We start from the raw sequence: 16398 nt of genomic DNA, 5'->3' as shown, positions 1-16398 counted from the left end.
CATCTGACTGTTATTTTACAGGAGCACTACTATGTCAACACTGAGGGTTAGGTGATTAATACTACCTCCCCAATTTGATGAAGTTTCAGACCCTAATTGTTGTACTGCTGATTGCTATTTTGACTTCTTGTCTGTCCACAAAACTTTGCGAACCTACCAAATTCTTACAATATAAAAATATCAGACTAATTGTGACAGGATTTTTCCTAGGTCAATGCAGGTAACGAGTGACAACAATGAAAATAACCGCAGTCCTCTTAAGACATTTAAGCTGTAAAAGGGTTACTCAGCACCTTGATCTATAATAACTCTGGTACTTGGAGTACAAATGTTATAAACTATTGCGAAAATTGGATAAGCTTCATGAAGGACAGCAACAATTATTCATATATAAGGCACGATAAAGGCTGACACTGCAGAAGCATTATCAGAGTGTTAGCTACAATGAGATTTCTGCTCTTCCTTCAGATGAGCATTAATAGTCCCATGACACTGAAAAAGTCCTGCAGCTCAGTGGTTAGACCATTCTCCTCACAAGCGAGAGACCTGGGTTCAATTCCCGGCAGGGCGAAACCTTGGGAAAGTTTCCTTACTTCACACGCCTGATAATAATCCCTCAAGAAAAAAAACAATAATAATTCGGTCACTCAGTCCACGACTGTTTGTAGGACACTGCTGTGCGCAATTGGCTGCCGCGTTTCGCCCATAAATATACAGTCAATTTACTTTACAGTATATTCTGTGAAGCGCTTTGAGACGTCTGGAAGGCGTGAAAAGCGCTATATCAAATGTAAGGATTATTATTATTAAGAAGGAATTTTTCCTGGGTCCTGCCTATGGACACTTTAAAAGATAAGCCCCTATAAAAAGGCAAATTCTTTCTGTCTTTAATTTATTATGCAATACAATGCAATGGCTTGTTTGAATGGGAAGTTAGTCAACATATTTAGGAACATATGTAAATCACAGAGATGCAAGGGAATAGTCATGTAAGAAAGGCTATGAGGAGTAGTAGCTATTGTTCCAGCTAACAGATGGAGAATTTAATGGAGCAGATGGACTGTGACACCTCCGCAGGGTATATAAAAAATATTACAGGATCCTTCAAAAACATTATTAAGAAGGCACAACAGCATTTATACCATCCTGTTCACTCCCTCTGCATAAACAGGCTCTATCCTGCTTCACGTCCCTCGACTTGCTCGCCCCACTATCAGTGGGCGAGCCTTCCGCCTCTGCAACCACCCTCTGGAACTCCATCCCACAATCCCTCCATCTCGCCCCCTCCCTCGCCACCTTCAAGACCCACCTCAAGACCCTCCTCTTCGACCTTGTTTTCGATCTTCCTGCATCCCCCTCTGCCCTCCCACCTCCCCCACCCCGACCCTCAGCTTGGGTCCCTAACTCTGTCCAGCGCCTTGGGACGTCCTCCCGACGTGAAAGGCGCTACATAAATGTCATTTTGTTGTTGTTGTCTGAACTTAATTTGTCAGAAGTTAAACAAGCGACAAATCCAATTAAGTAACATACAGAAAACGGATTTTTTTTGTATACAGAATGCATTCTATTGATGCTGCCTGTTTTCTGGACAGTTAACCTTGTTTTTTCTGCACTTTTTAAAATTATTAGCTTTATAGTAGGGTGGTAAAATATCATCAGTTCATGACAACAGTACAAAATCTCAACTTTTGTACGTTAGAAACTTGAATTGTATCTGAAAATGAAATCAGAATTTTGAACCGCAAGTACACATGGAAAACGTCTTAAATATGTTTACATACAAAATACGGGTTATTAATGCTTACGTTAACTGCTCTCATTCCAAACCAATTTACTAGATAAATAGTAATACTTGATAGGCAAGCCTAGTTTAAAATAAAGAATGTCAGGACTCGCAGTTTAGGTCTACATACTGAAGGAAACATACTTGTACCCAACAATGAGGTGTTTCGTTGGCAGAACTCCTGAATTGATAAAGTTGCTTATTTTTCATCTCTTCAAAATTTTCAGAGTATATATTTCGGTTAACAAATAGACAGGAATATGCCAACATGTCAGTAATATTAAGTGATCCCATTAGAATCATGACAAATGTAATCATAGGAGTTTATGATATCGTTTGAACTTTCTTGAGATGTACTCTTGTAAAGTAACATTGAATTCATTAGTTTGTAAGGCTTAGATCAGAAAAAAATCTGGGCCAGTCTGCAGGGAGCTGAGATTATTGGATAAGTATTTGAGTCATTTTTTTTTAAAAAAAGCAGTTAAGAATAACAGCACCCAGTACTAAAATGTAGTAAAAGTAGTTGTTTCAAATCAATGCACATACCAATACAGAAAAGTATCACATGACATACTACAATGAAATGGTTCATGTTAGGATACGTTTTATGTGACTATGGAAAGTACTGCCGTTCTTGGTTGAGAGACTTTTCCTTTCCCTGTGATTTATGTAACTCAAGTGATAAAAGCAGAATACTTTGTGTATTTGTATTTGCTCATTTGGTAAGATGTATATATTTAATTACCTTACCTTGAAAATTAAAGTTATAACATGCAAAATCATGTATTTTAATTTAAAAAAAATTTTGATTTTGAAAAACTTGGGAAAAAAAATTGTCAGGGTTAACTAGAGCCCACCAGGTGGAAGCAAATCCACTTGATTTCTTCTTTTTCTCTTACAACAGTTTTTTGGTTCATACTTATTTTCCAAGGTTGATTGGCCAAGGAGGGAGAAAATCAACACTTGCCCTGGCCAAAAAATAACTTTTTACCTATTAACCTGAAGGTTTGTGACACATTTTTTTCTTGATGTAATGGCAGGCAACTCTGTCATATACATCATGAGATTTACTGCTACAGATTATTGTTCATAACCAGCATGAGTAATGTACTGAGGGCACAAAGTCCATTCACTTTACCGCAGCCATTTTAAAAATATTTGAACTGACCCAAATTGCAATCCATAAATGGAATTTAAAATATCATTTATAAATGGAAGGCTCAATCTGATGAGGACATTTCTCCCCTGCAAATAGTGTCCTTAACTTCACCAACCAGTCTCTACCAATATTACAATTCATGAAGTGGGTTACGAAGAGCGCAATATTGCTACTGCCAAGTTATAGTTAGTACTGCCAGGTTAAAAAGGAACTGGTAAGATTAACTCAAGTCATCGTGAACATTGCAACTGTGTGCGTTCTTGCCATACAAAAGGGAACTGGCCAAGGATAAAATGCCAAACAACCATCAAACAATCTTGTAAACGTACTTTCCGAAATAGAACCTTGAGCAATTGGCGCTGCTCGTCCAGAATGAACTGTTGATTTATTTTTATCTTTTTCTACTTCCTTGTTTTTTTTCTTCCCAGAATCCTTTGCTTCTTGTTTTTCTAGGGATATAAATAAGACAGTATTCAAACCACGTACAATGGAAAGTCCAAAATCTTCAAACTGATATACCAAGTGTCATTTGTATTTGAAGAATGCAGCAGTTCCTGTAATGTGCATGAATGTAAACAAATTTCCAAACTACTTAAACCTACAGGACCCACGTGCAAGCATATTTATTGGAATTGGTGAGACACACAACTGAAATAAAATCCTTAATAGAAAGTTATAAAAGGTGAGCAGGATGTGAAGAAAAGGATAGTACAATTAACTTTCCATCCAGAACTGTGTGTTTAGTAATAGAGTTGCAAATGTTCTAATTATAAAAAAATTCTAATTAAAATGATTATATAGGCTAGCGCAAATGTTGTAAGCATCATGCAGTTTCAGTTACATAGAACAATATATAACAATATATATACAACAGTTTGACAAATACAGTGGAGGCCCATTGTGGGATTCATAAGAGATGGTTTTTTTTACTGCACATGGTACATCCACTGACTTTCTGCCACCAGCTGATTTCTGTACCAAAAGAAAAAATAGTGTACTTCTGGTTCATTGGGTCACCACCAATGTCACTTCCTTTTTTCTCCACACACACAAAGCAGAAAGTGACATTGTCAGTGATTAATGAATCAGAAGCTAAAAATGGCCAACATCCAGGTCATAATGTTCATTCCAACGTCACTTAATGTTTTGCGTAGCAATGAGGTCTACAATGGACATAATTTGCTATTTTCAAGAAAACCGTTGAAACGTGTATATTTGAGATCCTTCCCACGAGCTGTGCAACACTTTTCAAATCATCTGTTTTACATCTGAAGTTATACAACAAGCTAGATGTAGCTCCTTCTCCAAAAAGACCTTGACAGGAATTTTGCATGCATATAATTAAAAAAAAGTGTGAGCAGTAAATTTAACTTCATTACCAGCTCAGTGCTCTACAACAAATAGCATACCTGTGCCTTTGACGACTTTATCGGTAATTTTGTTTATGACAGGGCTTTCACTCTTCACTTCAACTTCCTTTACATCTTTTACCAATGAATCGATTTCATTAAGTTTAATTTCGGACAGGTCATCAGGTGTCAATTTAAACTCAGGTACTAATTGCATCAAAAGGGTCCAAATTTTATCTGCATAATTTTTGCTAAAACAAATAAGAAGAATAAGTTAGGGATTAACTTTTGATTTTTTTGCAATAAGTTAATAGTTTTTTTTAACCAAAGTAACAAAAAATGTTAGTTCATAGTTATTCGTATGTGCCTCGAATATAAATAATGGGAAATAAATTGATATTAAAACTTTTGTTTAATAATAAAATTTATCATGCATTCCTGTTTAAACATCTGAAGGCTTAATGCTGAAGAAAAAATGTGATACAGGGAGACTTTACATGGAAGGTGTGAGGCACCAAACAAAGTCAAAAGAAATGGATTAAGAAGAAGGTGATCAGGGCATTAACTTTGGTGGGTTTTTAAAAATACTTTTGAAGACAGAGAGGATGAAAGATAAAGGGTTTTAGGAGGAAGATCCACAGAGATGAAAGCAGGAGAAAATATAAACTGCAGGAAATGTTATACCATGTTATAACAGTTCTCTGTAAAAATGTAAAAATACTTCTTCCAATCACCTCTTTTTATTTTTGGTGATAATCCTCAGTTTGATGGCCTTCTCTTAATTATTCTAATCAATGAAAGTCGCAGCATATCAAACCATAACCTTTGAGGGGTGGGGGAGAAAGTGAGTGGAAGACTATCGTCTGAACAGAAGGTTATCTGGATGAAGAACTGACAAGTGGGAATGGATTAACACACTGGAGGTTTTACCTTTGGTGAGAACAGAATACATTACACAAGCCACTGTTATTTAGAAGCACTTACTTGATAGGAATGATTTCAGGATTCCAACCAGCAAGAGCATGAATAACTGTGAAGTCCCCCAATTCTTTATTTCCATTTGCATTCATGCTATAAAACAAACATAGGAATACTCATTGTTCTTCAAGAAGCACCATACCGACTTATTATATGAGCTTATATCATCAAAATCTGAGGCAATAAGCTTGTTCCTGCTCAAAACAAAAAATCCAATAATTGAAATATTAATTGCGATAATTTATTTTCTCAATTTCTCTATTTTTCCGACTTCAGTCTGAATTGTACATGAATTATAAATCAGAAATGCTTAAAGTTTTAAGCCTTCCCAAACAGATACATTGTGTGTTCCTTCAGAAACTTGCAACAAAAACATCAGTTAGTTTTAATATAAAACCAACAAAAAATATTTCCAGAAAACAAAGGCACTATCATAATGTGAACAAAAGATGACAAGTGCATCGAGAATCGACTTCAGATAAAGAGAAGGAACAACAATTTTCTGATTATTATTTAACCAAGTCCCATTTCAGGACTTCCAGCTCATAGTCTAGGCTGACAATCTAATTCAATGCTGCAATGTTGGAGGTGTAATCCCTCAGATGAGATGCTAAGATGAGACGCCGTCTGACTGCTAAAGCGAACACTAAAGATCTCATAGCTCTGCTTGAAAAGAGAAGGGTGTTTCTCCTGATGTCCTGTACAACAATCCTCCAGATAAAATTTGTCATTCACTTCATGTTGTTTGTGGGATTGGGGATACACAAATTGGCTGCCGTGTTTACCTATAAATAGACATTTACTATACTTTACAGTGAAATCCTGTGAAATACTTTTAACACTCCAATAACAGAACAACATGCACTTATATAGCTTCCCAGATAGCTTTAACAGAAAAAGGCTTTAACAGAATAAGAAATAAGGCATCCCTCCATAAGCTGCTGATTATCCAGAACTCTGCAGCCTCTGTCCTCTCCCGCACCAGGCTCTGTGACCCTATCACCCCCATCCTTGCCCAATTCCACTCATAGCTGATCTATTCTAACTCCACCTACCCGCCTTATCCCCATACCCCTTAATCCCTTTATCCACAAGAAATCTATCAATCTCAGTCCTGAATATGCTCAAGGAAGTCATCCCGCAGTCTGTCCGCCTCGCCCCCTCCCTTGCCTCCTTCAAGACCCATCTCAAGACCCTCCTCTTCAATCGTGCTTTCAATTACCCTCCTTTCCCCACTGCCCTCCACCCTTCCCCATCCAGATCCCCAGCTTGGGTCCGAAACACTGACTGTTCAGCACCCTGGGACGTCCTCTTGATATAAAAGGTGCTATGCACATATAATTTTGTTGTTGTTGTTGATATCAAATCCAAGGATTACAACCACTGCACACATTTCTGCAGGATAAAATTCTGGACTTGATCTCAGTCTACAATTTTTTAAAAGATGAATTTAACATACTCAATACTTGCAATCTTTACAAGAGCCTTTGATAACAACATTGGCCAGAGCTCTGATGTTATTGTTGTAGCTGGAAGTAGCAGGTTGTCATCTTGATCAAATGGCATAGTGTCATCCACTATGATCTTACGCCAACAGCCCTGAGAAGAGTCAAGCAGACAGATAATCAGCGGGAGATTAGTAAACAGATAAATAAGCCATTTTTAAGGCAAATGCAGAAAGCTCCTGAGTGCAGATGAATGGAGCTGACTGATGAAAGTGATTACAATTTAGAAATTTTTTTTCATATTTACTCCAACAGGTACTGCAAATTATTAGTAACCATTCTCTGTGAAAAGTTTGCATTTTATGTTCAGCACATTCTATTTCTATTTGTGTGAGGGTACCAATCCTAATGTTACACGCTATCTACAATCATGAGGGCAGCCAGACAAACCGGTCTCTGAACTCTGTCATTGTTGCTTGGGGCTGGGCATCCGATTGTGTTTGAGCAACCTAGAAATGACTCTGCCTCCCATTTTGCCAACCTCTGGGAAAAGGACCTGGGATCCACTCAAGATGTCTCCCAACAGCAGCACAGTTGCAAATGAAAACTCATCAGCTTGGGGTAAAAGCCAAGTGTCCAATTGTCATACCACTGTGCATTGGTGTTCCAACATAATTGACCACCTTTCATCATCAAGGATGAAAATTGCGAGGTGTAATGTGATTATTCTCAATGATGTGGTGTGACAGACTTCCTCCCTCCAATTTTCTCATAATGCTTTGCTCTGATGCTCACCTGTGGCTGTCATTGACCTACACTGAAGTATCTGTTTGTAGGACAGCATCTTAACTCAGATTTTCGTTTGATGAATTAAGTCTTATAACACAAATTGACAGTCGAATTTGCTGGCCGACAGTTTCAAGGGTGGTTCGACATTGCCTTCAGATACAAATACTGTGGCAACTTCAAAGGGATTGGTCATATCTTCTTATCAATAATTATTGAACTTCATTTGCCTTTCTCAACAACAACTTGCGCTTATATAGCGATTTCAATGCAGGGTAGCATCTCAGAGCGCTTAACACTGGCGGAGCCTAACTCCGAGCTTCGGGGAGGGAGAAGGTGGCAGTAAGCACAGTCGAACAAGAAAGTTTTCAGGTGGAACTTGAACGAGGGGAGAGAGGGGGCAAGGCAGAGAGATTGAGGGAGAGTGTTCCAGAGTTTTGGGGTATAGTGGCTGAAAGCACGACCATTGATGGTGGGGCAGAGGGTGCAAGGGGTGAGCAAGAGGCCAGTACCATCGAGTGGAGGCGCCGGATGGTGGAGTCGGGAGTGAGGAGATCGGAGAGGTAGGGAGGATCCAGGGAGTGAATGGATTTGAACACGAGTGTGAGGATCCTGAAGTCGATCCGTTTGGTGATGGGGAGCCAGTGGAGCCTGGCCAGAACTAGTGAGATGTGGGTATGGAGTTTGGTCCGGGTCAGTATGCGGACAGCAGAGATTTGAATGAGCTGGGTCTTGTGAATGGTGGATCTGGGGAGACCAGCAAGAAGTGCGTTGGAGTAATCCAAGCATGAACGAGGGTTTCGGCTGCATTTGGAGTAAGGTATGGTCGGAGGCGGGCAATGTGGCGGAGGTGGAAGAAAGCGATCCTGGTCAGGGACCTGATGTGGGGGAGGAAGGACAGATGGGGTCGAACTGGATGCCTAGGTTGCGCACTGGTTCGGTGAGTCGGAGGGAGAGCCCAGGGAGAAGTTTAGATCCGCGGGAGTGAAGATGTTGACTGGAGCCAAAGAATATGACTTCTGTTTTGTCCATATTCAGCTGCAGGAAGTTTACATTCATCCAGGCCTTGATGTCTGCCAGACAAGCTGATAGAACATTAACGGACCTGGAGTTGGTGCTGGAGGAGGCAAAGTAGATTTGTGTGTCATCCACATACATGTGGAAGTTTATTCCATGTCTGCAGATGACATTGCCCGAGGGAGGATATAGATAACGAAAAGAAGAGGGCCATAGATGGAGCCCTAGGGTACCCCATAGTTGACCGGGCGGGGGCAGGTGGAGAAACCATTTGCTGAGATAAAATGGAGGCGATTGGTTAAGTAGTACTCAAACTATGCGAGTGCTGTCCCACTAAGGTAGATAAGGGAGGAGAGCCAATGGAGGAGGATGGCATGGTCGACTGTGTCGAACACGACAGAGATCCAGGAGGATGAGGAGGCAGAGGGAGCCCTGGTCACAGATCGAGAATGTCCTTTGTGACTTTGACAAGTGCTGTCTCTGTGCTGTGGTCAGGGCGAAAATCAAACTGCAGGGGCTCGAGGAGGGAGTGGGGGAGAGGTATAACTGAAGCTGACCTGTAATATTGCGTTCCAGGACTTTGGCTACGAAGGGTAGGTTGGAAATGGGACGGTAGTGTGCAAGATTAGAGCAATTGAGGGTGGGTTTTTTGAGGAGGGGTGTGATGACAGTGATTTTCAGGGGGAGTGGAACAGAGCCTGAGGAGGGACTGGTTGACCGTGCTGGCCAGCAGTGGGGAGAGAAGGGGGAGTTGAGTGACCAGCAGCTAGATCAGGAGGGGATCAAGGTAGCAGGTAGTCAACTTCATGTGGGTGATTGTGATTGAGAGGGAGAGAGAAATGGGGGCAAAGGAGTGTAAGAAATGGGGTTTGGCAGGGACCGTGGTGGAATGAGAAGGCGGTGTGGATGATCTAGGTGGGGTGGAAGGGGACATGGGGTGGGAAGGATGATGCAGCCAAGCAGATGTTTTAAATTTTTGAGACAATGAAGTCTCGGACCTCTTCGCACTTACCGTTTGATGTGAGGATAGAGGGGGCTTGAGGGGGATGCACGGAGGAGGTGATGGACAATGGAAAACAGCATCTTTGGATTGTTATTTGTCTCCAGGATAACTTTGGAGTAAAACTCAGTTTTGGCCTGTGAAAGGGAGAGGCTGTAGGTGTGGAGGTGCTCGAACCACAGCTGGCGGTGAATTGTGACGGGGTCACTGGGGAGAGCCAGGTTTCTGTAAGCCTAACAATATCAATGTGCTCATCCTGGATGACGTCATGGACAGTCAGAGCTTTGTTGGAGAGGGAGCGGACATTTTGGAGGGAAATGCGGATAGGTTTGCTGGTGGGGGATGGTGATGGGGAGGGTGGTACAAAGAGGATTTGAGGTTGTGGAGGAGAAGTCACCATGGAATTTGAGGAGCAGACAGTGTTGGGGTGGGTATGGATGAGGGAGGGGGAAGGGGTGTTTGCCTTTTGGAGGTGGTTGCTGCGAAGAGAGTGAGCGATGGGACAGTTGGACTGGCTGCTCTGGGATAACCAACGCTGGGAGCCACAATGGGCCTGGCGGAGGATGCCCAGGATAGAGCAAAGGAAAGTAATGGTGGGGTCCAGGAAAGAGAGAAGGCAGGGAGGGCAGTGGGAGAGAGGGACAGAGTGGGAGTAGCGGAATATGGGGGTTGGGAGCAGGAACATTTTCAACGGGGGGTGGCTCGGGTCGGGACAGCAGCTAAAACGCGCACGCAGAGACCGGAAGTGAGCAATCAGCGGGGCAGCATCAGCCTGCGGGCTACGGGAGACAGCACAGGGGAGGAGGGGAGCGGGGGAATGGCAGAGGGATTCTGACCCATTCTCTGAAAATCTATCCTGAAGCCTTCATCTCTTATCCTCCTTTTCCACTTTTAAAGGCCATTTTAACATCCATTTTCTCAATAGTGCTTTTGGTCACTTTACTCCCCTCTCCTCAATTCCACTCCAACTCAGGTTCACAGTCAGCTGTGTGAAGAATTTGAGATGTCTTGCTGATGTGAAAAGGTACTTTTACATAAACATAAATTGAATTAGCAGTGATAATGATATCACAGCTTGCTATTTTCCCTTTAAAGTGTTGTATCATATTACTTACTGCCAGTTGATTAAGTCAAAACTTATTGGCATCTGAAAAAACAAGTTCCTATACTGTAAAATACACTCTGTATCATGTCTGCTCATACCTTATTAATCTTTGACAGTGGGGTCTTAACAGAATTCTTAATAAAAATGAATGTGTAATTATCAGATTTCTAAAACATCAAATGTGCTGAAGTATGCATTATAGAATTACCAGCACTTTCTCCATTTTAGAAATTCAACAACTACACATTTCTTATTGAGGTCTGTTAAGAAACACTGCAAATTAGAACCCAATGAGTGGAAATTCAGAGCACTTCTATGATAAAAAGAGGGATTTACCTATATAATAACAATCCTTGCATGTGATATAGTGCTTTTCATGTCTTCTAGATGTCTCAAAGCTTCATAGAATATGCTGTAAAGTGAATTGACTGTATATTTGGGGTTGAAATGTATATCTTGGGCAGATTACTGTAACTGTATTCGCACATTACTTAGAGCAATCATTGATCTTGTCTGGTTTCGTGCTGTTACCATTTTATTTTGATCATTTGTGATATCATTTGGTGTCTTGAATTCTGGGATGTTGAGTGTCATTCTGGGATCACTTCCAAATAGAAGTTTTCAACCAGTCGGCAATAATAATAATAGTAGGTCAAGCAGCATAAAACACGTTAATAGGTCAAGCAGAAAGCAGAAGATAGCAGGCAAAGCTGCAACACCCAGTTTCCATAATCACAGCTCATGCTGTTTTGTTTATTTGATTCTTGATGAGGCTGATGGGTGAGAATTGACACAGCCAAACACCTAGCTGAATGTTGCATTTATCAAAAAGAGCAAAGAAGCTGAAATTTATATCACAAACATGTTGTTGCATCCAAAAAGTGGCTTAGCTGTTGAAATTCAGTGATTTAAAAATATACCTTCAGTTTTAAATGCATTTATGCATTAGTCATCTAATTAATGCTGTTATATTCACATACATTTTTAATAATTAAGTGTCCCATCGCAACATTTAATTGTACTTTGAATAACCTTAGTGTCATTGTTGATTACTTGTATTTGCTTTGTATATTAATCCCTTCCCTCCCCTCACCCTGACCATTTCCCCCCTGCTCGGGTCATGACCCAACTGTGCAGCGCCTTGGGACGTCCTCCTGACGTGAAAGGCGCTTTATAAATGGAATCTTGTTGTTGTTGTTGTTGTAATCCAGAAATATTTATGGGTTGAGTTGAGAATATCTGTTCTAATATCTTCCAAATGTTATTTTCAATAATATCCACTTATGTTCTCTCGTATTGCTTTTTCAAAGTAATGATTTGGGTTTACAACAACCACACACTTGTGTAGCGCCCTCCACGCGGGGTAGAGTCTCAGAGCGCTTAACAGTAGTGGAGCTTGAGTCTGAGGCAGGGGGGATGTGACCGTAAGCACGGTCGAAGAGGAAGGTTTGCAAACAGGACTTGAAAAAGGGGAGAAATGGGGAAAGATGGAGGGATTGAGGGAGTGTTCCAGAATTTTGGGTTGTAGTGGTTGGAAGCATGCCCTCCGATGTTGGGGCAGAGGGTGCGAGGGACGAGCATGAGGCTGGTGGCAGTCGAGTGGAGGTGCCGTGTGGTGGATTGGGGAGTGAGAAGGTCAGAGAGGTAGGGAGGTGCCAGAGAGTGAAGAGAATTAAACACGAATGTGAGGATCTTGAAGTTGTTTAGTTAAATATCATTAACCATGTTATTTACTTTAAGAAATGTCCAGTTTTTAACTGCCTTATTTCCAGCTCTGGTGTTTTATAGGCAGCAATGCACCGACATGATGGACCGAAAGGCACCATTCTGTGTTTCCGTGATCTTTATTTATCGATCATCTCCTCAACTTACAGTAAATTCTGTGAAGCTCTTTGAGACGTCTAATGAGGTGATAAGGTGCTGCTAATCAAATGCAAGGATTATTATTACAATTGGTATCAGTATTCTTGCCTATTTTTACAGCAAAATATTCCAAATATATGGTACTGTGAAAAAAATTCAAAACTTGGTCATGAATATAAATCAGATGTAGTCTAATCTATTTCAGAAAAGTCTTGAATAGTCCCCAACTTATCAACAACAACAAAATTTATAGAGCACCTTTCACGTTGAGAGGACATCCCAAAGTGCTGAACAGTCAAGTGTCAGGACCCGAGCATGGGGTGGGGTGGTGTAGGGTGAGGGAGGGCGACCAATGGCACGATCGAAGAGAAGGGTCTTGTGACTGGCTTGAAGGAGGCAAGGGAGGAAGTGAGGCGAAGGGACCGTGCTATGGAGTTCCAGAGTGTGGGGGCAGAGAGGCTGAAAGCCCAGCCACCGATGGTAGGACAGGTCGGGTGGGAGACATGGAGCAGACTGGAGCCAGCTGAACGGAGGGAGCGGGCAGGTTGATAGGGAGTCAGCAGGTCAGAGAGGTAGGAGGGGGCAAAGCCATGGATGGCCTTGAAAGTGAGAATGAGGATCTTGAACTCGATCGTCTGGAGGATGGGGAGCCAGTGGAGTCGGGCGAGGGTGGGAGTGATGGAGCCTGATGCGTGAGAGTACACGAGCTGCAGAGTTTGGGATGATCTGCAGCCTGTGAAGGCAAGAGTTGGGAAGGCTGATGAGGAGGGAGTTCCCGTAATCAAGCCTTGATGTGACGAATGCGTGGGTGAGGGTTTCGGCAGCCTGAAGCAGAGTTATTGGCAATAACGCTAAATTTGTGCACCATAAGGACTGCTGATGAGGGAAATGAAAATACCACACAGAGTGCAGTACAGGGTGTGCTTCTTGGTGGAAGTAATTATAATTCTCTTTGATGGCATGGGTTCTTCCTCATTTCCTCTCTACTCCGCTCAAGAGATTGTTAAAATTTCAAATTTAACGTAGTTTCAAATCCATCAACAATTTTAACTGAGTTCTTACCATCCAGAAAAGCTTTACTACATATTTGCCGTAGTTGTTGTACTGAGGCATATGTCCTTTCGCAGCCTTACAAAGAGAATATATGTGTTCCCATGGCTTCCATGACAATGATGAATCAGATGTGATGTTTTTTTCAGGTAAAGAATTGTTGCTGATCTTCCAAAGTGAAGTGATGTCAGCAATAATCCATCGCATCAACTAGTAACAAAATATAATTAATTATTATATTTCAACAATAATTTTGATAAAATCTGACAATTACTTTATACCACTTCTGCTATTTATTTGATTTATAAAGTAAATGTTACTTCAAATCAAATAAGATAAAGTAGCTTAAATCTCTAAAGGGGTGATTTTACTATTCCTTTATACTTCATATTCAAGGCAAAGCAGTAGCATCATGAGATCACAGGAGTTGCAGGGTTGAAGAAGCTTTTTTGGGTCATGGAATTTCACAATACAGAAGGAAGCGCTTCAGCCCATTGTGCTTATGTTGGCTTTCTGAAAGAGTCCTACTCTCCTGTATTGTCCCCCTATATATAGATTGCATTGCACCACTCAAGAGAAAAAAGATATGTTTCTCCCTGTATCAGGGAGACAACAATCCTGAAATAAAATTGATCACCCTGTGGAACATTGCTATGCACATATTGGGTACTAGGTTCACCTACAAATACAGTCCCTACACTTCACTGTAAATATCCTGTAAAGTGCTTTGAGACATCTCAATGACATGATAAGGCAATGTATCAAATACAAGGATTGTTATTATATACACATTTCAAATATTTGCTAATTCTTTAATTTTGTGGAAATTTCCTAAACCTGTCCCCAGTGGCTCTTTGAAGCAAAGGTTCATCCATTATACGCTTGACCTCAATCAACACCTGAATGGTAATGTTTTCACCTTGTGGCATCTAATCTCCAGATTTTATTAATAATAACGTTTAAAAATAATAATTACATTTTGTATCACATCGTTTGTGTCAGGAAGATGTCCCAAAGCACTTCACAGAAGTGATGTGAATGTGTGTGTTTTGTTGGTGAATGTGGCTTTCAAATTGCACACAGCAATCAATGATCCACAAACAAACATGAAATGACTGACCAATTTTATTGGGGGATTTCCCCATTATAAGCACACACCAGCAAGGCCAGTAACTTTACTGACAAGTTGAACATCACTATCCTAGAAGTTCAAGGATCAGAGATAATTTTAAGATCATTTGTAAATCCTTGCTTGCAGTCAGTTTACAATCTTTAATTGCAATGCTTAAAAAGAACCAAGCTCAGTACAAAATGTGAACTTTATATTCCATGCTGTCGGTGCCTATAATATTGACTCACCTCACTGTCCACTGCACGTTGGCTATCAGGCATCAAATCAAACCAAAGCTCGTTTTCAACTACAACCGGCATCTGAAATTCATGTGATAATAATGTTATTAATACAAATTAATGATTTAAGATAATACCAAATAGGCTTACATTTTAATAAATACTCTTTCCTTCACAGACCCAAACAATAACATTTTGCACTTAGCAGCACCTTTCATAGTATACATAGTTTACGGTAGACTGACCCGGTCTGAAATAAATTCATGAGGACGTTTCCATGTGTGAACCATTAAAGATAGTGGCATTTCAATCTTCCCTTCTGGGTCATCGAAGAGATGCTTGTACAGAAGACAAAGGTAATTAATGTATTGCAAAAATTAATGTCACAAAACAACAAATACAATAAATGATCAACAAGTAAACATTATTAATCAGGACAACTATACTCCAGTGATAAACTCACTTGTTTCATTGCATAAAATTTCTATGAATTGACTCCTCTGAATATTTCTAAGCATTTAACTATTCTTCATATCAGAGCAATCTCAGCTACATTTATTTCATGCCACTGCTTACTTACTGTGTTAAAAAAAATAGTAAAATATACAATCAGACTTTCTGTTCAATTGCTTTTAAGATAAATGGAACTATCAGCAAACTGGGAAACAAAACTAATGGCCTTCAGTGGCTTGTCATACTTCATGGGGTTTAATTTCTGATACATGTTAAACTCTAATGGCAAATTCTGTTTCGCTGTCTAATGTGCATTGCAGTAAAGCTCTCACAAGTCGTATGAGTCGGGACCATAACATTTAAAATGACTTGTGCAAAGTCTGAGTTACAGATAAACTTGTACAAATTGTATAAAATCAGATTCAATCAATAATCTACACTTCTACTCTATAATTCAATGCAGCCGGTAAGTACACATGTGGCACTTCGTCACAGGACCCAATAAGTGCGCATTCGGTGATGAGTCAAGACTATGTTTCTCGTCATTCAATGCGCCTTGGCACGTTGTCACATGCGCACTTACCGTCAAGCATTGGAATCACATTGAATCATGGGAAATGAAGTTCTTCTGCCCATGCGCGACTGATCAAGACAATGTTTCTCGCGATTTACTGCGGCCGGCTGGTAAGTGCGCATGTGTTGAGAGATCAGGACTTAATTTCAAAATTCAATGCAGCCGGTAAAGGCAGGATTAATGGATAGGAGAGAGTACTGCGAGTTAGGAGATGATTTGATAAAATATGAGTAACGCAAAAAACCTAAGTGGTTTTGATAGAAAACTAACTGGGACCCGGGGACATGTATGACTTGGCGGTTACATGAATTGTAAAGATAAGACTAATGTGAGCTTTACTGTATTTAATAAAATGTAAATTATGATTTCCAAAAGCCAACAAAGGCTGGAGACCAAAATACCATCTTGATAAACAAGCTTGCAATTCATTCTAGAAGCCGACAGAGCTGCAAGAGAATTTTTCAACTGAAAACCATATCAACTGTT

At 40.5% G+C, this 16398-nt stretch overlaps 1 protein-coding gene across 1 annotated transcript in view; it reads right to left on the bottom strand.

Moving 5' to 3' along the window:
• The window catches only part of adgb (androglobin), a 109653-nt gene that overhangs the window by 73809 nt on the left and 19446 nt on the right, over positions 1-16398 (bottom strand). The window contains exons 3-9 of the mRNA XM_007894495.2: positions 15131-15223; positions 14895-14966; positions 13548-13745; positions 6729-6868; positions 5276-5362; positions 4352-4542; positions 3272-3391 (exon numbers count right to left, since the gene is read on the bottom strand). Of these exons, the coding sequence (XP_007892686.1) occupies positions 3272-3391; positions 4352-4542; positions 5276-5362; positions 6729-6868; positions 13548-13745; positions 14895-14966; positions 15131-15223 (901 nt within the window). The remainder of the gene's footprint in view (positions 1-3271; positions 3392-4351; positions 4543-5275; positions 5363-6728; positions 6869-13547; positions 13746-14894; positions 14967-15130; positions 15224-16398) is intronic.

This window comes from Callorhinchus milii, unplaced genomic scaffold, assembly GCF_018977255.1.
Source record: "Callorhinchus milii isolate IMCB2004 unplaced genomic scaffold, IMCB_Cmil_1.0 Scaffold3, whole genome shotgun sequence".
NCBI classification, from domain to species: domain Eukaryota; kingdom Metazoa; phylum Chordata; class Chondrichthyes; order Chimaeriformes; family Callorhinchidae; genus Callorhinchus; species Callorhinchus milii.
This window is presented reverse-complemented; position numbering and strand designations above follow the sequence as displayed.